Genomic DNA, 21,958 nt, shown 5'->3' on the forward strand with positions numbered 1-21,958 from the left:
CCACACGTGTACAGAATGAGTCCCAGGCTCCTGTGTGCCAGGTCCTATGTTCTGTGGTTTTATATAATAATAGCTAACATTTTTTTACTGCAATTACTGGGTGCCAAGCACTATTTGTTCTAAGCACTTTTCATGTATTAATTCATTCAACATTCATGTGAATCCTTTTGTGTTGAGATTGTTACTTAACTCCATTTTACAGATGAGGAAACAGAGGCCCAGAAAGGGTGGATAACATAGCCAAGGTCCCTTAATAAATAAGTGGCAGAACTGTGAATGAGCTAATGGAGCCCAGGGGCTCAGGGCTTCAGGGTCCACAGCATTCTTACCTACTATGCAAGCATTACTTCTTAGCTCACTTGCAAAGAGCCCTGCAAAGTGAGTGTTATTATTATCCTCATTTATCACACTTGGAAATGATCATCAGAAAGGTGCAGCAGGATGGGACCTGGAACTGTCTGGCTCCCAAGCCTATGGTATATCACTGCCTCCCACAGGTGGGCTTCAAGGACATCAAAGCCACTCTTGGCTCTGGCTTCCCCCAGCAGAGCTTCCAGGACCACTACTCTAGGCAGGCTACCTCTTTTCATCATCCCCTGAATTTTTGCCATAGTCTCTTAATAAAGTGCCTCCCTGTTCTTGTTCTGTCAAGCCTCTGATGAGGTGCAGCCAGGCCACATTCTAAAGTATGGCTCCAGTAGTTTCACGCTCTTTTTGGCTTGCAAACTCTTCTACCTGCCATGCATGGTCCTCTTAGGATCTGCCAACTTACCTTTCTTATTCTCTCATCTTTTTATAGTCCCATTCACACAGACCATGCTCCAGCCACACTGACCTGTGTGCCTTCAGTGTTAGCCCACCCAGGCCTTCTGATAGCCTCTATGTCTTTGCTAATGCTGTTCCTTTCTCCTGGGCTGCTGTGCCCAGTTCTCAGGCTGGACTCAGCTGTCATATATCCTGTGTATGTTCTCTGGTGTCTCTTGATGTTCAGTTTATCCCTGACCCTCACAATGAGCATTCTGCTTTCTATTTATATCTTCATGGTATTTTACATCTTGTGTCCCCTCTAATAGACTGAGAACTTCTTTAGATTTGGATTTAACTGACATATATTGAGTAGTTCCTTTACTCATACCCATAACACCCATCATAATGTCTGATATACAACTAAGGAACTACTCAGTAAATGGTGAATAGACAGATGAATTGTCTGATTAAGTCTTGGTGAACTAATGGCCAGTGGGGCCTGATTTTTTCTTCCCAAACTACTGTAGCGAGAAATGACAACTTCAGAATTCTCTTGACCTTTCTGAGGCTTTTCCCTCACACTCCCTGGAGACATTTTTGCCTTTGCTTTTTCTATTCCTTACACTCACCAGTCTCCCAATTCATAGACTGTCAGGATAGCAGAGTTGGATGAGACTGTGGAGACATTTAGACAAATCTGCTCATCATTATATCTCCTCACCATGGCATGACCATGTCAAACCATGGTCTTGACTCATGCAAAAGTTTCTGTTCCAAAAAGAGCAAAGAGGCCTGCACAAGATCTTTGTATAGGTCAGCCAGCCCAGTAGAAAGTTGCTTGTTTATTCACAAAATCTTTCTTCCACTCAGATCTTTGGCTGTGCATGGTATCTTGGAGTTGAAATAAGACTTGACCTCTGTGGCTCATTCCCTGCTGTATTTTCTGGCAGAATCATAAACATTGGTCAAGAAGAAGAATGATGAATAAATGACTTACTTTCTCTTTTCAAGGAGCTCATTTAGGGCAAGATAATTTGCTACTTACTCTAACTTCCTTATGGTATTTGGTTTCTCTCCAAGCCTCTCTATTGAAATCATTTATTCCGAGGAGCCCATTGTCCAGTGCTTAGTAGCTGAAGCTTTCTGGAACCTTCAGAGAAAGGGTGGTGCTATGGAAGGAGGGCTTTGTGTGATGCTAAGCAAATCATTTCACTTTCAGAGCCTTAGTTTTCTCAAGGAGTAAATGGAGACAAAACCATACTTTATGATATGTCAGCGTCATGTTACCCCTCATAAAAATGTATCAGAAACTTTCCTAGCTTTCCAGCATATTCATCAGGGTCCTGATCAATATGGAAAGCTGAGGGCAGAAGATGGAAAATAACAGATGAGACTACACTGCCCCCTAGAGGCAGAGGATAGCAAACAAAACAACAATGTGAAAACCGATGCCCAGCATCCCTTTCGAAACAAAGATGATGAGCCAGAGCTACATGGGTGGTCAGGATAACATTTAGATGTAAATTTATTACTACTATCACTGGTAGGTACCATCTCAATAATACCAAGCGTTAAAGGGATAATGTGTATTGCATATTCAGGCCTTGTAGTTTCCTGCTGGACTCTAGGAAATAGCATACTGCATTCACCTAAATAAAAACAATCTTTTCTTCCATACAAACACTTCAGAATTATCAGTATTATATCCACAATGAAAAAGTACCTAAATTTTTCCTTCCACCAAATTTTCATGCAACACTAGGAGACATCTCACACAACTGTATATCTGATATACTAGTCAGTTCATAAATAGCCCATCTATCTCATCATGATTGTTGTGAAAATTGAGTAAGATGACATAGATAAGCAGTTAGCACACAGTATGTGTTTACTCAGTGATGAGCATTATTAATAATAACAAGCTCTGTGCTGTGGGAGATCAGGAAGTAGAGGCCATGTGGGAGCTTACCACATTTATGAAGAGAGGTTAGTCCAGTCACTGTTGTGTCCCTAGTATATGCCATTCCTCATACCATCACAGGCAGAGAGTCCTGTAATTAGCGTTTTACAGTTCTTGGCTTCAGTGTGCTCACAGTTGAGTGTAAAAGATGGTCATGGAAACAGATGATTGCAATGTGATGTCCAGCGTGCTATGCTAGAGAGGAGCACAGGGGGCTGTAGGTGCCCAAAGGAGAGACATTTACCCAGACCATCCAGTAAGGCTTCCTGAAGGAGGTAATATCTGAGGCTTGGAGGATGGATAGCATTTAAGTTAGTGGGAATTAGGAACAAAAGGGAAGTTAAGGCACAGAGACAAGAAACCAGCAGGATATGTGAAGGGGCCACTTTTATCAATTCACTATAAACTAGAGCACAGACTGGGAGGCAAAGAAGTGTTGGGACAGGAGTCTGGAGAGTTGGCCAGCCCAGATCATGAGGACATCTTAAGCTTTATGCTATTAGGAATTGGTAACTAACATAGGGTTTTTAGCTGGGGGTCGGGGAAAGGTGCCTATTGTCCACTACAGGGGGGACATGTTAAAAGTCATGTTTTAGAAAGATCTCCTAGAGGGTAGTTAGGAAAATAGACTGGAGGGCATCCAGTGAGGGGACTGGCAAAACAGTCTGATGAGAGATGAGAAGGCCTATGCTTAGGCAGTGGGAGTAAAGATAACTTATGAAGGAAAAGGATGACGACAACATGTGGACAAGTGTTGTGACAGAGGGGAGTACACGCTAATGCAGGAACACCGAGGAGCAGCAGCCAGTCATGTTTTTTTGTTTGTTTGTTTTGTTTTTTGTTTTTTTTGCAGTTTTTTGGCCCAGGCTGGGTTTGAACCCGCCACCTCCGGTATATGGGACTGGCGCCCTACTCCTTTGAGCCACAGGCACTGCCTAGTAAGGTTCTAATAATACCACCAAAAAAGTCAAGAAATTTAAAGCTAGAAGGACCCTGAAAAATCATGCAACTGAAGCTGTTCAGTTTACAGAGGAGACTGAGGCACAGAGGTAGAAAGGCCACTCAAAAGTGTGAGCAGAAGCAAGAGCTCTGAAGGGTCACTCTAATGTTATTCTCATTATTTTTTGAAATATAATCTCCCTCTGTCAACCTGGATATAGTGCCATAGCATCATCATAGCTCACAGCAACCTCAAACCCATGGGTTTAAGTGATCCACTTGCCTCAGTCTCCAGAGTAGCTGTGTCTACAGGCATGTTCCACCATGTCTAGCTAATTTTTCTATTTTTAGCAGAGACAGAGTCTCGCTTTTGCTTAGGCTGGTCTCAAATTCCTGAGCTCAAGTAATCCTCCTGCCTCAGCCTCCCAGAGGGCTAGGATTATAGGTATGAGGCACTGTGACTGGCCATCACTTTACTATTAAATGTAAGTGTTCAAAGCATTCTTCCTTAAATGTGCTAATTCCTGCCTTGAAATCCTGTGAAGGTTGCAGGGATTATTTTTTATGTCCTACAAATGAGAAGACCAGAGCTCAAAAGGAGACTAAGTGACTTTTAGGGCAGGAGGTGATGAAGAAGGGGCATCACCTAAAAGGTTCTTGCTTCAATGGCAGACAGACCTGCTGCTCTGTTCCAGTCCCTCTGAAATAAAATTTGCAAGATTCATAGCTGGGGAGCAAACCCAGGGTTCTCTTTCCTTACCCAGTCCAGGCTCAGCTTGCTTTCTGCTGGTTTCTGACAGGCCTATAATTCTTCCTTTTTTGTTTTCATGGAAGAGAGTGGGCCTATGGCTGTCATTACTACATCTCCATCAACTTGGGCAGGGCGTCTCTGGCCTAGGTGTCTCTGTTTGGAGGCCCCACATGTGATACACAAAGAATGAGCTTCGTAAACAGACAGACCTGGGATTGAGTCTAGGCTCTTCCCCAAGTCATAGGATGATCTAAATTAGGTCACTTTATCTTGTCTGAGCTTTAGTTTCCTCATTTGTAAAATGGGACAATGCCCATCTCTTAAGAGTAGCCAAGATAATTTGAATGGCATTCCCTGATATTTAAAGGTGCTCAAAAAAACAGTTACTTTTCTTTCATGAAACCTCTGTGGACAATAACTTGAAGAATTCAGTGCTGGGCAAAGCTTTGCACTGAACATGATCCTGAAATGTGGTATATTCCCTCCTTCCTAATATGAGGCTGTCATAGTTCATTGTATCTTCCTTTTTGTCTCAGCCACCAGTTAATTTGAAGTACAGCCCTAGCATCTTTGTTGATCTCTTTTTCTGAGTTCTTATTTTTGAGTTCAATATCTATTCTGTGTTCTTACAGTAAGCAGCCTGAAATCCTTTGTGACTCAGGCATGTATAAATAAATAATGAGTGAGTGTAAATAGTTGAATGAATGGAAGGCTGGAGAGACTGGACTGGTAATGGTGGGATTTAAAGAGGACCAGAAGGTATCTGCGTGATGGCTGTGGGGACCCAAGGGTTTAGTTAGGACAGGCCAGCCCTTCACCCACCTCTCTTGCTCCTACTTTCAAAAGAAACATAGGTTGGAGAATGGGACTTCACATTACCCAGAATCATTAGCCTTTCCATTTTGTATGTATAATGTGGGAGACAGAGGTCCAAAGAAAGAGAAAGGACTTGTTTTGAGTAATTAAATCAAAGCAATACACATACACAGTTTTGAAAAGACAAAAAGTACACAAGGTCTGACACAGTAAAAAGCCAAAGTCTCCCAGCACCCCCACTTCCCAGCCCTCAGAGACAACCACTTTTACCATTTAGTTGTTTGAGTGGTAACTTCTTATCTCTAAATAACATACTTCAACAATTCCATCTTCATTTATCAACTTTTAAAATGTTATCTCTTGGCTTTTTCCTACTATGACAAAATAATTTAGCTTGTTCATAACAACTAGCTCTTTCTCTCTTCCTCTCCTAGATTCTGATAGTTTTTTATTACCATTTGGGATCTTCTATTAATTACCTTGGTAACTTTATTAAATACTATTTTAAATTCTGATTTCTATTCCATTGATTTTTTACAGCATCTCTTGACCACTAACTATGTAAAGCATTGTTATTAGTGCCCATTCTTCCCTTCTAATCCTCCCAGTCTCAGTATTCTGTACTGGTATATCCAGCAAGGTTGATTCTATTCACATTCTGTTCTGTAGAAATAATTAGGTTTTCAGTGCTTTAGAGAGGTTGATTACAAAAAATGGCTGCCAATACACTGTATTTATGTGATTATGACTGTGTCAATGTTATTCATTGCAGGGCCAAATAGTGTAATTCACGCAGCTCGGCCTCCCAGAGAGCTAGGATTATAAGTGTGAGCCACCACATCTGGCCTATCACTTGTGGTCCACCTTAGGCTTCCTGAGCAAAGAAGCCAGGGTGCTGTCCAAGCACCTAGCCAATCCTGGCAAAGCCCAGCTCACAACAGACTAAGAGTCTCTTAAGTCACAGAGAGGGCACCCAGAAAGGTGCAAATGCTGGCCCAGAGGTAGAAGCTTTCTTGCATCAGCAGGGCTGGGGTCAGAACCAGGTGTCAGTTCCTTAGCTGAGGGCTCCTTTGACTTCAGGGTTTAGGTGGCAGAGGTTGAGGAAAGTGGCACTCCAGAGGCCACCAAAGGGATACTCATGACAGGGGCTGGGGTTAGAGGCAACAGAGGCCACAATGAGGTCATTCAGGCTTGGCTGGGGGGGAGGGGGGCTAGGAGGCTGAGCTGAGGTTTCTGCAACAGCAGGCTATACTAGCTGCAAACGCTTCCCCCTACTCTTTCCCATCATGTCTGAACGTCTATCTCTTTGCCTTCAGCAGAGGGAAGAAAGGAGGGCTGGAGAGCCAGATTTTCCCATTTTCTTTTGTGCTCTCTCTCTTTCTTTCTCTCATCATAGTGCTGAGCTGATAATCTAGGCTGTAATACCTGTGTCTAACCCCATCTTCCTTATTTGGCGCTCCCACTTTCTGTCCTCGAATGATTTTCTCTTTTAGAATCAGTACCTGAATGTTCATAGTGTGGGGGGGTCTTAAGCTGTACCATGTGGAGGGGAGACAGGAGACAGGTGAGGCAGAGAGGCCAAGCTCATAGGCTGGGATGAGAGATGAAGAGGTTTGGTTTTGGAATCAGACAAACCAAGATTTGGATCTTGGCCCCACTAATTAGCTGTGTGACTCTGGGTAGATCATATTGCTCCTGTGAGCCTCAATTTCTGCATCTGTACAATGAGTTTCTGCATCTGTACAATATTTCAAAGATAACACAAGTTACTATTTAGTAGGTGCATACTAAATATTAAGTTTGTGATTATTTGGATTCTTATAAGGCAGAATACACTAAGGATCAAATAAAGCCTGTGTATCATCTTTATTATGATTACATAATATATAATATTTGTTTATGTTTGAAAGGAACACAAGATTAAGGAAGGCATTCTCTAAGGAGGCAGCATTTGACTTTGTCACTCCTTGGGTCAAGCCTCCCAGGGCCTCCCCAGCAATTACAGGATGAAGTTCACATTTCGATGTGTGATGTTCAAGGCTCCCTTGGTTGTAGTCTGCCTATCTTTCTTCTCTTCAAAATATGAATTGGCCAGGCTAGGTATCTCACTCCTGTAATCCTAGCACTCTAGGAGGCCAAGACAGGTGGATCACCTGAACTCAGGAGTTCAAGACTAGCCTGAGCAAGAGTAAGATCCCATCTCTACTGAAAATAGAAAAACTAGCCAGGGATTGTGGAAGGTGTCTGTAGTCCCAGCTACTCGGGAGGCTGAGGCAGGAGGATTGTTTGAACCCAGGAGTTTGAAGTTGCTATGAGCCATGACACCATGGCACTCTAGCCTGGGTGACAGACTGAGACCCTGTCTCAAAATATAAATAAATAAATAAATAAAATATAAATGTGAATTGACACTTTATTCTTTATTTCCCAAAAAAGAGATTTTAAAAGTGATAGGCCAGATGTGGTGGCTCACACTTATAATCCTAGCTCTCTGGGAGGCCGAGGTGCATGAATTACTTGAGCTCAGGAGTCCCAGACCAGGCTGAGAAAGAGCGAGGCCTTGTCGCTACTAAGAATAGAGAAACTAGCCAGGCATCATGGCAGGCACCTGTAGTCCCAGCTACTCAGGAGGCTGAGGCAAGAGGATTGCTTGAGCCCAAAAGTTTGAGGTTGCTGTGAGCTATGATGCCAAGGCACTCTACCCAGGGTGACAGAGTGAAATTCTGTCTATAAATAAATAAATAAATGTGATAGACAAATATTTTATTTGAGCTATGCAGCAATCTTTGTCATCATCATCATTATCATCATTGTCATCATCATCCTTATCATCACAGAACCTCTTAAGTGAGTTGTGGTAAATAAGGACTCAAAATTATTATTATTATTATTATTTTTTTTTTTTTGCCAGGGCTGGGTTTGAACCCACCACCTCCAGCATATGGAACCAGCGCCCTACTCCTTTGAGCCACAGGCGCTGCCCAGGACTCAAAATTATTATGGCCTTTATTTTGCATCCTCATTGCCATCTTTGCCTTTGGTGTTTGGATACATTGTGGAAAGCAGTTCCACTGTGCAATGAGCTTTCTGATTTGTCCTGTGGTTCATCTAGCTGTTCTTCTCTTTTAATAATCTTCAGGGGATTTTCTTGCCTGTCACCATTACCTCATCCACTTGTCTTCTATGCTCTTTTTATCATTTCTAGGTCTGAATATTGGCTCAGATGGGTCCCCAAGAAAGGAGTCTTCCTCTCCGCCTGAATCATCTTTCAAAGAGTTTTTGCTTTCATCTTTCACATGATAATGATTTAGGTGGCACTTGAATTTGGGAAGCATCTTTATCTCCTCCTAGTGCTTTTCTACTTGCTGGCCATCACAAATAGGTCTTCATGCCACTTGTAATGTAAGGAAGCTCTTGCCTGCTCCTTTAGATAAGGACACAGTCCCACTTATCCCTTTGTTCCCTTCTTAACCCTACACTCAAGTTGTGCCAATTTAGAGTTCTCTAAGCATATTAGGCTTCTTTATGCTTCCATGCCTTTATTCTGGCTCTTCCTATGGCCAGATGCTTTTTTAGTCTTATCTATGTGGCAGATAACTACTCGACATTTGAAGAACATCTTCTCTGGGCTTCACACTCTTCCAGGCACTTGGAAAATAGTGAATAAAACAGATAAAACCTCTGCCCTACAGAGCTGACATTCTAGTGTTTGTACACCTGGAGTGGGGACAGAAAAGAAACAAATAAACAAAAAGACACATAATATGTCCAGTAGTGGTAAGTACCATGGAGAAAAATAAAGCTGGGCAGGGGGATGGGGAGTGCAGAAGGCCCAGTCAACTCAACCACAGCCAATATTTGCACAACCATTATTAAGCAGCCTTTACTCTTTTAAGCATTTTCTAGTGTTATCACATTCTCTTTTCTTCTCCTCTTCTCTCCCTCTCCCTCCTCTCTCTCTCTCTCTCTCTCTCTCGTCTTTCTTTCTTTTTCTGTCTCTCTCTCTCCTTTCTTTCCTTTCCTTTTTTGACACATAGTCTCACTCTGTTGCCCCGGGCTAGAGTGCTATGATGTCAGCCTAGTTCACAGCAACTTTAAACTCCTGGATTCAAGTGATCCTCCTACCTCAGCTTCCCAAGTAGTTGGAAATACAAGCATGTGCCACTACACCCAGCTATTTTTTTTCTATTTTTAGTAGAGACGGGGTCTTATTCTTGTTCAGACTGATGTCAAGCTCAGGGATCCTATGGCCTCAGGCTTCCAGGGTTCTAGGATTATGGGTGTGAGCCACCATGTCCAGCTTTCACATATTTTTTATAACCATAATCCTCCCAACAATCTAATCATATTAGTGCTGTCATTATCTCCATTATATTGGTGAGTAAGATGAAACTTAAAGATGTAAATCACATAGCTAGAGGGGTATATCTTGGATTCAAACCCAGGCCTGTCTGACCCAAAACCTGTGCTCATAACTATTGTGTCATTCTATAAACCTCACCATAATTCTCTGACAGAAGAATTATTATGCTTATTTTATAGTTGGAGAATCTGAGTTAAGAGGGGAGAATGAACTCATCCATGGCTACCCCACAAATGTATAGATTTGAATGCAAATTTGTCAAGACTAGACCCTTCTATAAATCCTGGGACCTAAGAATCTATATATAGCCTTGCCTTCCTCTGTATTTTCAGGGCCCAGGAAAGGCAATTGGTACCCTTAGCCCTATCCTTTTCTCTTTCCGTATGGAACCTTAAGATTGTACAGACACCTCAGCCCACTCTCCAAGCCCTTTTATCTCCCCTTCCACTTTGGCCACCCCTTGATCCTAGCAGGGGATCTGGTTCATAAGAACACATAATTCCTGGAAGTTCATAATTCCTGGAACACATAATTCGCTCAAGAAATTTGGACAGGAAATTCTGGGTTCCTGGGCACCTGGAGTGTAGTCCATAGGGGATAGGACCAAAGATCATTATGGGCATAGCTCCTTGGCCCCATAGACACTTTGCCTCATAGGGAAGGACTTGTAAAGTGTGAGACTTAGCGTTGGGTCATGTGTTTCCCAGTAGAGCCCATGATATTGTGATTTGTAATAGACTAGGCTCTAAAATCCTCCTTTGGCTTCCTGAGCTCAGTCCTACTTTGTAGTAAAGGTATTATTAGGGGAAGGTCTGTGGACCTGAGCCTTAAGGGCCTCTGGCCAGTAAAGAATGAAGCTTTCCCAGTAAACCCTACAGAAAACAAAGGAGCACACAGACTATTAGAGCCCCCTTCAAGGTATTTTGTTATGGTACTCTTAGGATATTAAATCTAGTTTTCCTAGTAGCTTTCTTAAAATTATACATATAATGCATTCTTTCATTTTAGAAAATTTATAAAAACTTGGAAAAGTCAAGTAGAAAATCAGAGCAATATACCAGAGCATTTGGTATATTTCCCTTGTTTTCTGCATTTTTTATAGTGCTGAAATGATTCTACATGTACTATTTTTTCTTGCTTTTTTTATTTGAGCATTTCCCCCTTCTAATTGCATATTCTTCATAGCCATCATTTGTAGTGGCAGCTGATGTACTGTGATGGAGCTAACCATTCTCTGAATGTAGAAACTTGGTCCATTTTTTTCACTGGTTTAAATCATGCTGCAACAGGCATACTTGCACACACACCTTTAAGAGAACTTATAGCTTTTAGGGAACTGACCTTATGTACAAGCAATTTTATTCAGCTTGTTACCCTTTCTAGATGGTCCCTCTGGCTGGGTCTGATTCATTCCTGTAGTCATTCATTTATTTATTCATTCCATTACCTCATTTACTTCATACCTCTGGAAATGAGAACTTGAGTTCTGGGAGTCTAGTCAGGAATGAGACACAGTCCAAGACCTCCAGGAGCTCTTAGTCTGTTGGGAGAGTCAGGCTTGGAAATGGAAAATTTCAGAACAGTTTGATCAGGACTGTGATGGAGGCAAGAAAAGGATACTGTGGGAGACCAGATAAGGGGCCCCTAACCCAGCCTGGGAACATGAAGATAAGCTTCTGGAAGAGGAGGGACCTAAATGAGTCATGGAGGATGAATAGGAGTTGGCTGGAATGAGAAGGGATGCTTCCTATTAAACACAGTGAGTTGAATAAACTTATTTCTCTCTTTTTTCTTCCTAAATCCCACTAAAATATGAATAAAGGAATAAAAAAGGTAGAAATACATAAAGTTTGGGATGCTGACCAGAAGTAAACTATTTCACTTAGAGAATCCTGGCAATGCTTAGGATTCGGCAGTACTGTGGACCTCAGAAGGCAGGTTGAGGTAAGGACCTAAAAGAGTCTTTTCCTCTTGGCCCTTTTCCAATGCTGTTCAGTCAATGACCTTCCTTACCCACAACCCCTGCCCTATTTCTACAGATGGAGGTTGATTCTTTGGAGTTAAGAGACTTTGGACTTGAAGACACCAAGCAAAACATGGGGTAAAACAAGACTATAGGTAAAGGGATCTACAACCTAAAATGATGGGACCCCAACTTTCTTCTACCTGAAACAGTAGAACTGGCTCGGCACCTGTAGCTCAGTAAGTAGGGTGCCAGCCACATACTCTGAAGCTGGTGAGTTCGAGCCCAGCCCCAGCCTGCTAAACAATGATAACTGCAGCCAAAAAATAGCTGGGTGTTGTTGCAGGCACCTGTAGTCCCAGCTACTTGGAAGGCTGAAGCAAGAGAATCACTTAAGCCCAAGAGTTTGAGGTTGCAGTGAGCTGTGATGCCATGGGCACTCTACTGAGGGCAACATAGTAAGATTCTGTCTCAAAAAAAAATTAAATTAAATTAAAAATAAATAAAACAGTGGAACTCCAGCCTCTTTCCACTTTCCCACTTCTAGGACACCAAAGTCAGATGCACACAAGAGATCAAAGGATTCTTCTCTGGGGAAACTGAAAGGCCCCAGAAAAAAAGATCTCCAAAAGATGATATTTGGGAATCTTCCAACAAAATAATAGGCTTTCAGACCAATAACTTGATAATGAAGCCCACCATTGGCAAGCACCATGTACATATAAAGCTTCCATGTAACTTGGTGGATTCATGAGAACCAATGGTGAAGGATCACCAGCCAAGGACCCTTGAGATAGGTATCTTTTATTTTATGTAAACTAAACCTCAACAAATTGATTTTTTAAGGAAAAAAAACCTAAGCTCTAGATAGCCAAAGATGATTAGATAGTCCAAGACTATTTAAGGAAGAACATCAGCTTGGAAGAGAGACTGAAAAAGCAAACAAACATAAAAAATGAATTTGGAAGCAACAAAAGAAAAGAGAAGAAGAAACCTGGGAAATTAAAAATTGTAGGACTGAAAATAAAAATTTCAGCAGAAGGATTAGCAAATACAAGGTAAGGAGAAATCCTAGGAAGCAAAATAACAAGATAAATGAGAATGACAGAAGAGAAAAAGATGATAAAATTGGAAGATCAATTGAGGAATTCCAATATCCAGAAATAGAGAATGGAGGAAACAATAGGAAGGAAATTTTCAAAGACATAATACAAGAGTATTTCCTAGAACTGAAGAAATGAAAACTCCTGCTGAGTACCCAGCAAGAAATAGTAAAAAGACCCACACCAAGATATGCCACTGTGACATTTCAGAACACCAGGGATTAAAGAAAAGATCCCAAGAGCTTCAAAAACAAAAACATATCATATACAGAGGATCAAGAAAAGAAATGGCATTGGACTTCAGAATAGCAACACTGGAATCTAGGAGACGATGGAGCAGTGCTGTCAATATTCTAAGAGAAAAAGATTTCCAGCCTAGAGGTCTATACACAGCCAAATTATCAATCAAAGATGAGGGTATTCAGTACTAGAAACTGGAATGTCAAAAAATACAAACAAAAATTATTATAATAAATAAATATACATAATATTTATATATATAACCCAGCATATATTATATATGTATCATAATAAATATAATTATATATTATATATTTATTATAACAAATGAAATTACAATAATAAAAGAAATTTTCAAACTTTTAAGGGCTACAGGTTTTATGTCTTATGCCTCCTTTCTCATGAAGCACTGGAGAATGTGCTCCAACAAAATGCAGACATAAACTCAGAAAAAAGCCATGGAATCTAGGAAGCAAGAAACCCAACACAAAAGAGAGAGGAAGGGAATCCTGGGAGAATGGAGAAGATAGAAAGTCTTAGGGCAATACCTAGGCAGGCCTATAGAGGAGCCAGTCTAGATTACAGCAGGAGGATGGCAGTTTCTAAGGGAAAAATAATCCGATGGATTTCCTGATGTGTGAAAACATACTGATAGAAGAATTGTACTTGTGATGCTTTGGGGAGAATTGATCATTTGTATGAAAAGAATTAAGCCAATAAAAAAACAGATAGTAATCAATACTGGATAAAATAAAAAGTCGGATGGGAAAGAAGGTGTAATCATAGTATATGGTATGATTTACCCATTATTAGTATCCATGCAATCATATGTTCAACATGATCAATAATGTTGATTGAACACCAGTGTTAATTTAACCCAAACTTTGTGATATAACTCTACTGGTGGAATGAGAGGAGGGCATGTGTGTACCTGCAGGACAACTAGAGTGAGTAGAAGTAGTCGCCCACCACACAGTCATGTGTGTAAAATCATGTTTAAAGATATGTAAATATAGTAGCAATGTGTATAAGAAAGCTGTATTCTCTTGCTCTGTAGTAGGAATTCAGGACATAACACACAAAGCTGAAAAAGCAAATCAAGAAACAGAAGGATGCATGTGTTCTTTAGAAGTGAGAAGGCAAATAGAGAAAAATCAGTGAAAAGAGATGAACAGGGGTTGCCTTTGAAACTGGGAGCTGGGAGCAAGGAGCGGTAAAACAGGGAATTTGGTTGTGTGTGTGTGTTTTTTTAATCCCTGCAGTATGGTATGACTTGAAAATCTATAGACATATGTGACTTTGGTGTAAAATGAAATTTAAAAAGAATACACAAGACAATATCAAAAATGGATCAACAATGTGAGCATATACTTAAAAAATAAGAAAGTCTATTCAGAAAAAAAGAACTAAAAGGGTTGAAAGAAGACCAATAATTTTTGTTAAGATTTTTTTACAATTCAACTTTTTAAACCATTTTCATGTATTACTTTAATAAAATTTAAAAATCATTTAAAAAACATAAAGAAGGGCAAATGTGTTCCAGAGGTAGCACCTACCAGATAAGATGAAAAGGTAGGTGGGAAGATGTGAGATTTAGAGCTTTGGAGAGATTTGGGCTTGATCACTGGGGAGATCGGTGGGGAAATTGCTTAATGTTCAAAGCTGGAGAACCACACTGATTTGTGCTTTAGAATGTTCCTGTAGCCATCAGTGTTAGAAGGACAAATTTCACTGAAGCCACTTGCAGTCAAACAAGGTGATGTTCCAGAGAAAAGGTGCCTCACTGCCCCAAGGACTGGTTCTCAGCTTTTAGAGACACTCATACAATTCCTGGGCAGGGTACCTGCCTCTTCTTCCTTAGGACACTCCTGGGAGGAGCCCTGTTTGCAATTGCCCCTTCAAGTCTCATTTTTAACAAATCTACTTCTTTTGGTGTCCAACCTCCTGGATTCTGTTGGACACATGATCTTTTAGACATGTTACTCAAACCTGTCCTGAAGACCAGTCTCTCTCATTCAGGTGACTCTGTATATTTTATTTCTGATGCGTTTTGTCTTTGTCTTACTAGTTTAGCTTTCAGAGGCCAACCTTGTTTATTGTCCAGTGCTAGGTTCTTGGGGAGAGGCACCATATTCCCCTAGTTACTGCTTACAGCCATCTTGGAGGATCAAAATAAGAAGCAGGGAATTCAGTGAGGAGGCAAGGGCAGAAACTCCAAAATGGTGACTCTAAGAACTCCATTCTTTTCAGTCATTTTGCTGTTATCCCCATAAGTCTCCAAAAGGTTCAGGCACTTTTGATATTTTGCCATTTATCCTCCCATCTTCCCAATTGCCTCAGGCATCTGGAAGCAGCATCATCAAAATCCTTGGCCAGATTACATACTCTAGTTTTTGGTCCAGAAAATATGATCACTATACTCATAGGCTTCAACACATTACTGATTATTGAGTGTCACTACTGTGGGTGGGAATTGGCATACCCAAGCCTTTTGAGAATCTTGGTATCCTAAGTGGCCTTTCATTAAGAGAAGGCTATGGAGAGTAGCAGGAGAAATCCATCTCTACTGACATGGATTGACAAAGTGGGGTATCCTCTCTGGGCCTTTGCTTACTGATGTTGATAATCTAGCTGATAAAAGAAAGAAATGTTGGGTTCTAAAGGAATGAAATATTTTAAGGCCTGAAGATTTCTTGGAACTCAACTAATATCGCCCCGTCATTTTACACATGAAGAACCAAGGTCCAGAGGGAAGTTACTTGTCCAAATTTACACTGCCAATTAGGTAATGAGCCATAATAAAACCAGTGTTCTTTTTTATCAGTCCCTACTGCCTCCCAAAACAGCTGTGACCCAGGTTTATGAAGTAGGAGGCAGACTAATCATTAGGCAGGGTATGAGAAAGAGGAAGAGGTGAGGTGGATAGCATAGCATTGATAATTACTGCCTATATATAATTAATAATACACTAACTATATAAAGGGTGATAGACCCCTGAGGTAAGCTGTACCCCTACATTAAGAGTCATAAGATGCTGTGTACCCTCAAACTACTAATAGTAAGAATCAGTCTACAGTGAGGAGAAGTGGCTAATTCACTGTAACATATCATATAGAAGTACTTTTGGAGCAGAGCTACATCTTGTAATCTCTCAGAAAGAGCACTGGGTCTATCAGTACCTCTCTGGCTTGACCTTGGAGAATGAAGTTGAGGGAACTCACCCTACCTAACAGCGCATATGTACCCAGAACTGAGCTTCTGTACAGCTTTGGGGTTCACTCTAAGCTCCTCTACTTGTGTGACCTTGGGCACAACCTCTCTGAGTCTCAGTTTCATCATCTTACAATTGGATGAATAACCCCTACTTTGCAGGATCAAAGGCGATATGCACAAAAAGAGCATAACATTGTGTGTGGTACATAGTAAGTGCTCAACGATTGCTCATGATCATGGCAGACATGATTATATATGTTGTTTAAATCCTAAAGTAGAGGCTGGGTGCAGTGGCTCATGCACGTAATCCCGACACTTGGGAGGCCAAGGCAGGTGGATTGCTTGAGCTCACAGGTTTGAGAATAGCCTGAGCCAGAGCAAGACCTCATCTCTAAAAATAGCTGGGTGTTGTGGCAGGTGCCCAGCTACTTGGGAGGCTGAGGCAAGAGAATTGCTTAAGCCCAGGAGTTTGAGGTTGCTGTGAGCTATGATGCCACAACACTCTACCAAGGACAACAAAATGAGACTCTGTCTCAAAAAAAAAAGAAAATCCTAAAGTAGGTGTCTGTGAGCTTCTTGAGGGATTGTATACCTAGATCTGGCCCTGGTATGCAGTAGACTGAGTAAATGTGTGCTGGTTAGGGGGTAGGTGAGTGGTAAGGAGACTCGCCTGCCTAAAGCAGAGGGTTAGTGTTAGAGAGAAAGGCTGGGGGGCTTCACCACGATCCTGTAGGCAGTTAGGGAATCATTAAAGTCAGGCCCCTCAGACCTAGTACATGAGAATAGCTGGACCAGGCCTCAGAAGCAATCTTGTTGCTACAGAAGGAGATGGGAAGTTTTAATGAATGGGATACAGTGTTCTGTGGCCCTGGCCCTCTGTTCCCTCAGGGGACTCAGAAGGCTAAAGGTTGGTACCACTGTCATCAGCTGAGCATGTACCATGTGCCAGGCACTGTGCTAGGCCAAGCTTCATAGCCATCCCATAAAGGGAGGAATTCTCGCCACTACCACCCACATGCCCCATTTTACAAGTGAAAAGACTAAGGCTGGACACAGTGAAGTGCCTTCCCTAGGATTACATGGCTAGTAAGTAGTGGAACTGGGAGTTCTGTGCTTACTGGCTGAGCTCTAACACCCTGATGCCTGCCTTCCCATCCCTCCTTCCAAGGCCTACCTTCCCTCCCTGCGTGAGCCTCTGTCATTTGGCACTCAGCCAAAGTCATGTCTTGGCGCTCTAAGCTGAGAACAAAGCCTATGGTTGTGTTCATCTCTATCTCCTTTGCAACCCAGCATGGGAGAAGGTAGGAGGCCTGGGATAGAGAGAGAGGAAAAAGACAAACACAAGTTTCCTGGTCCTCCTTCCTCTCCTTCTCTGTCCCCAATGGACAGCAACTCCACTGTCCTAACCCTCCCTCCCCTACACACACATATGCACACACACTTGCATACACCTCAAACTCTTCTTGGGGAGGAGTATCTGGAGGGGGTTGTGGTTCAGATTTCACTCGTTCTATCTGTTCCCTCAGAGCTGTCTCCTACTCCATTCTCTTCTCTTGCCTTTCCTTTGCCTCTGAGGGGAATCTCACAATGAAAAGGCAAACCGGTGTAGTAGAAAGGAACCCAGCAGCTGACTCATTTACCCTCTCAGTCTTGTTCTCTTCATCTGGAAAATAAGCAGGTTGGACCAGGCAATTGGCAAAGCCTCTTCTAAGGTATTAATAACACCTGGCATTTGTCTACTGGGTTCCAAAGGGCTTAATCATCCAAACAGTGCTGGGAGGATTGGCCTCATGTTACAAGTGAGGAAACTGAGGCTCAGACTCAGAGGAGTAAAGTGACTAGTTCAGGTCATGGGAGACTGGTAAGTGGCAGAGCTGATATCTGAGCCTAGGTCTTTCTGTTTTTAAAGCTTGGGCTTTGCCCCTGCCCATAGCTGTAGGCTGCCTCCGAGGCCACTGCAAAGAAAGCCACACTTCACCATGACCCACTAGGCTCCACACAACTGGTTCCTGGTGCCTCTCTGTCCTCACCTCCTTTACTCTTTCTCTTGCTCACTCCATCCCAGCCACATTATCTTCCTCTATTTCTCCAGTTGTACAGGCACCTTACCATCTCACATCCTTTACACATGCCATTCTCTTTACATGAAATACCCTTCCCCTTGTTTTTATCATGTGCATTAAGTCCTAAGGCCCAGAGACCACTACATAGGGCAGAAGGAGAATAGAGAACATATGCTGATTGTGTTGTTTTTTTTTTTTTTTCTCTGTTTCCATTTCAGATCTGATGGTGAGAATTCCAGAACAGTCAGGTCAGTACCTTCTTTCTTTAATAGTAGTTGGGAAATGGGGCTGGGGTCTCTGGTTTGTTACATTTGGATCCATGGGCAGGAGTAGGGATCAATTTAAGGGATATTGATATTGGGATAGACATGGGGGGGAGGTAAGGGGGTGTGGCTGGTGTGGGGAGGGGGTTGAAGATTGTTCTCAGTCTTTCTAACTTGGGGCTTGACCAAACACTGTGGGGGCTCACAGGAGCTACCCAGATGTGAAAGCTGATCTTCAGAGAGGTCAGCTCTGGACCCAGGACCTTTTCCATCTTTTCCTCCTAGAGGAAGAAAGTAGCACAGTAGATGTTGGGCTTCCCTGATCTATAAAAGGGAATTTGCTGGGCATTCACAGTCCATCCTAAACAATGCCAGCTCTGAGTACTGGGATGTGGATGGATGTTGGACATGGCACCTTCCTGAAATTAGCAATACACATTACAATGAAAGTAAAATTTTTTTCACATGCTTGGTAAAAAAAGTGTATAAGCTTCAGTAAGTTTTAAAGTCATCATCATCTGCTGCTTGGGGAGGCAGGAGTAAAACTGGAGAAGAGGCAAGGGTTCTTTGTGTATTTCTTAGGCCTTACCCCATCAAAAACTTCATAAAAGCAAAAGTGTCAAGTATAGGGATTATATAAGAATGATGGAGGAGGACAAGATAGGACCTAATCAGCCTTATTATCTAGGCTAGGGGCTATGGAATGGGGTTCTGAGATAAGATGAACCTAGGAAATGGAGGCGTAGATGGGTATAGTCCATCCCAGCCAGAGCTGCCACTAGCATATACAGCACCTTTGTGAAGAATAGAAAAAGATGCACCTTTCAAGGGTACACCCTTTGAGTGCCTTAATTAGAAAAATGCTTCCTTTCCTCTGGGCTACTGTGGTCCTCCACCAGGGTTCCTAGTGTGGTGAGCATAGCATGAATTGGAAATCAGCCCCTGTTCATCCCCTCTTGGCTGTGACCCCTTGTGGGGTGCATACTATGCCCAACTATATGCAGCAGCCCTGGTCCTGTCATCCAGGCAATGGATATGGGTTTGAGGCAGAGGATGCCAGCATACAGACAAAAATGTCTAATGAGACACACTTTGTCCTAGCATCCCTGGCTGGAGGTCTGAGATGAATACACTGATGCCTAGAGCCAAGTTTGGGGCTGCGGGATGGACTCAAACTGAGGCCAGCTTTAAATCAGGGGGAATATGATGTACACAGTCAGTCCTAGCGTCTGAACAAGGGATATGTGATGAGAAATAATTAGTCCCAGCATGTAGCCAAGGAGCATGTCACAAGAGTGGCTTGTCCCTAGCACTTAGGAAGGGAATTGCCTAAAAAATAACATGGATCTCATGATCCCACTGTGGGTTTATAGAAAGGCAATTTAGGCTGACCCCAAGCATGGGGCTCCTACAGGATGTAGGATGTTGTGCCTGCTACTCATTGAGGAGCAAGATTGATGATGTCTCTAGTTCTCAGCCCTTCCCTGCAGAAGAGTTCCTAGGGCCTCAAGCTGTTTAAGAATGATCATAATCATAAGTCATATGATGACATACATTGGGCCTTTAGCACTTCCAGAAGTTGATAGGGGTTTTCTTTTGTTTGATACTCCTGATGATACTATCCCTCCTGGGCAGCTTTATCATCATTGTTTTACAGTTGAGGAAACAGAGGCTCAGGGTGGTTATGGGTTTTGCCTACATCCAAGCAACTAATATATGGCTGAGCCAGGATTCAACCCCAGGTCTGCCCAGCACCATGCCCAGAGCCCTGCTCACACCATCACCATGGGAGCTCTCAACAGGCTAGCCGACAATAGTCACCTTCATCCTTATGCTAATATTAGAAATTATAGCAGTCATTATTGGTTCCTACTAAGAACTCTGAATATAATCTTATTTAATACTCATATAGCCCTATTAGGTATGGATTATAATCCCTGATTTACAGTTGAGGAAAATGAGGTTCCTATTTTCAGTGCCTTGGGCTGTCTGATTCCAAATCCAGCATTTGTTTTACTCAGACATGCTTCTTAACATCCATCCTAGACCAATAAAGAGGCTATACAGGCCTTGAGTACTTAGCAGTCAGGAAAGCGAGGGTTAAACTCAGGCTGTGAGAAGAGCCTAAAGCATAGCATGTGTGAGGCAAGGTCTTTTTAACATGGTGGGAAGATTCTTAACTTGAAACCAGGGTTGAGTGGGGTCCTATAAGGATTCTCTTGGGACCCACTTGTATATTCTTAAGTTCACTCCAGTTAGAGATCTGGGAGAGCTTCCTAGAGCAGGCAGTGTCTGAGCAGAGCTACAGAGAACTGCTATGCAGACTTTGCATAAAGAAGGCATTGCTGGAGATGGAATCAGCATGTGGAAGAAATTAAGGGGTGAGTTTAGAGACAGGGAGCAGTTGGTGGGGCCAAAACAGATCTGGGCAGGAAAAGAACAACTGTTATAGTCATAACACTGGTTGGGGCTGGGTCACAGCTACCTCCTATATTATCAGTGGGGAGATGGAGAAAATTGGAGATAGGCTAAGCTCTGTAGCCTAGAAAGGGTAGAAACTTTGGATCGAGGTAAAAGCCTTCATTTTTGGCTAAGTGATTTTCTGGTTATGTGAATGGACAAATTTGTCTCTTGGAACACGTTTATTCATCTAATAAACATTATGTGTGCATATGTACATGTGTGGAGAGGGAAAGGCTAGGAGGATAGAATAAACTGTGGGGAGAGGGGCTAAGCCTGGGATGTTGTGGAAAGTAAATAGCAAGGAGTGAGCTGAGCAGGTAGATAGACTACAGACCTTCCTGTAGGTCTGGCAGGGCTGGCAGGGCTTCTAAGTATGGAGTGTCAAAGGAAGTGTGCAATCTAATTAGAGCCAAAAAGCTGGTGATGGGGGGAGGGCTGGGGGGAGAGGAAGGTGCCTGGAATTCCTGTAGATCTGTGAGAAGTTGTCATAGATCTAACTGAAAGGCATCTTAAGCCAAGGTCCAAAGAGGGACTGACCATGGGTCACGATCACAAAGCTAGCTAGTGACAGAACCTGCTTCCTAGCTGTGTGCTCTTTGCAAAGTCCCTTAACTTCTCTGGTTCTTAGTTTCACTTTGGTGAAATAGAAACAATAATCTTGACTTCTTTGGGTTGATGAAAGAATTTAAAGTAAAGCAATGCTTAGCATAAAATATGTGGTTCAACAAATTATAGTGCCCTCTGCCCTCCCCTATAGTCAAGCTGAAAAAATGTGGCGAAGAATAGAACTTGAAAACAGAGAGTACCATGCTGTTTTGATCACTATGGATTTATAGTATAATCCGAGGTCTGGTAGCGTGATTCCTCCTGCTTTGTTTTTATTCCTGAGTAATGTCTTGGCTATTCGAGGTTTTTTCTGACTCCATATAAAATGCAGTATTATTTTTTCAAGATCTTTAAAATATGACAGCGGAGCTTTAATGGGGATTGCATTAAAATTATATATAGATGTATGGAACAGAACAGAGAACCAAGGGATGAATCCAGCTACTTACCGGTACCTGATCTTTGACA

At 42.2% G+C, this 21,958-nt stretch overlaps 1 protein-coding gene across 1 annotated transcript in view; it reads left to right on the forward strand.

The window, feature by feature from the left end:
* IQSEC2 (IQ motif and Sec7 domain 2) overlaps positions 1-21,958 on the forward strand; it is an 84,131-nt gene that overhangs the window by 5,338 nt on the left and 56,835 nt on the right. The window contains exon 2 of the mRNA XM_003803220.3: positions 18,377-18,406. Within this exon, the coding sequence (XP_003803268.1) occupies positions 18,377-18,406 (30 nt within the window). The remainder of the gene's footprint in view (positions 1-18,376; positions 18,407-21,958) is intronic.

Source organism: Otolemur garnettii, unplaced genomic scaffold (assembly GCF_000181295.1).
Source record: "Otolemur garnettii isolate 467f Iridium unplaced genomic scaffold, OtoGar3 scaffold00286, whole genome shotgun sequence".
Lineage (NCBI taxonomy): Eukaryota > Metazoa > Chordata > Mammalia > Primates > Galagidae > Otolemur > Otolemur garnettii.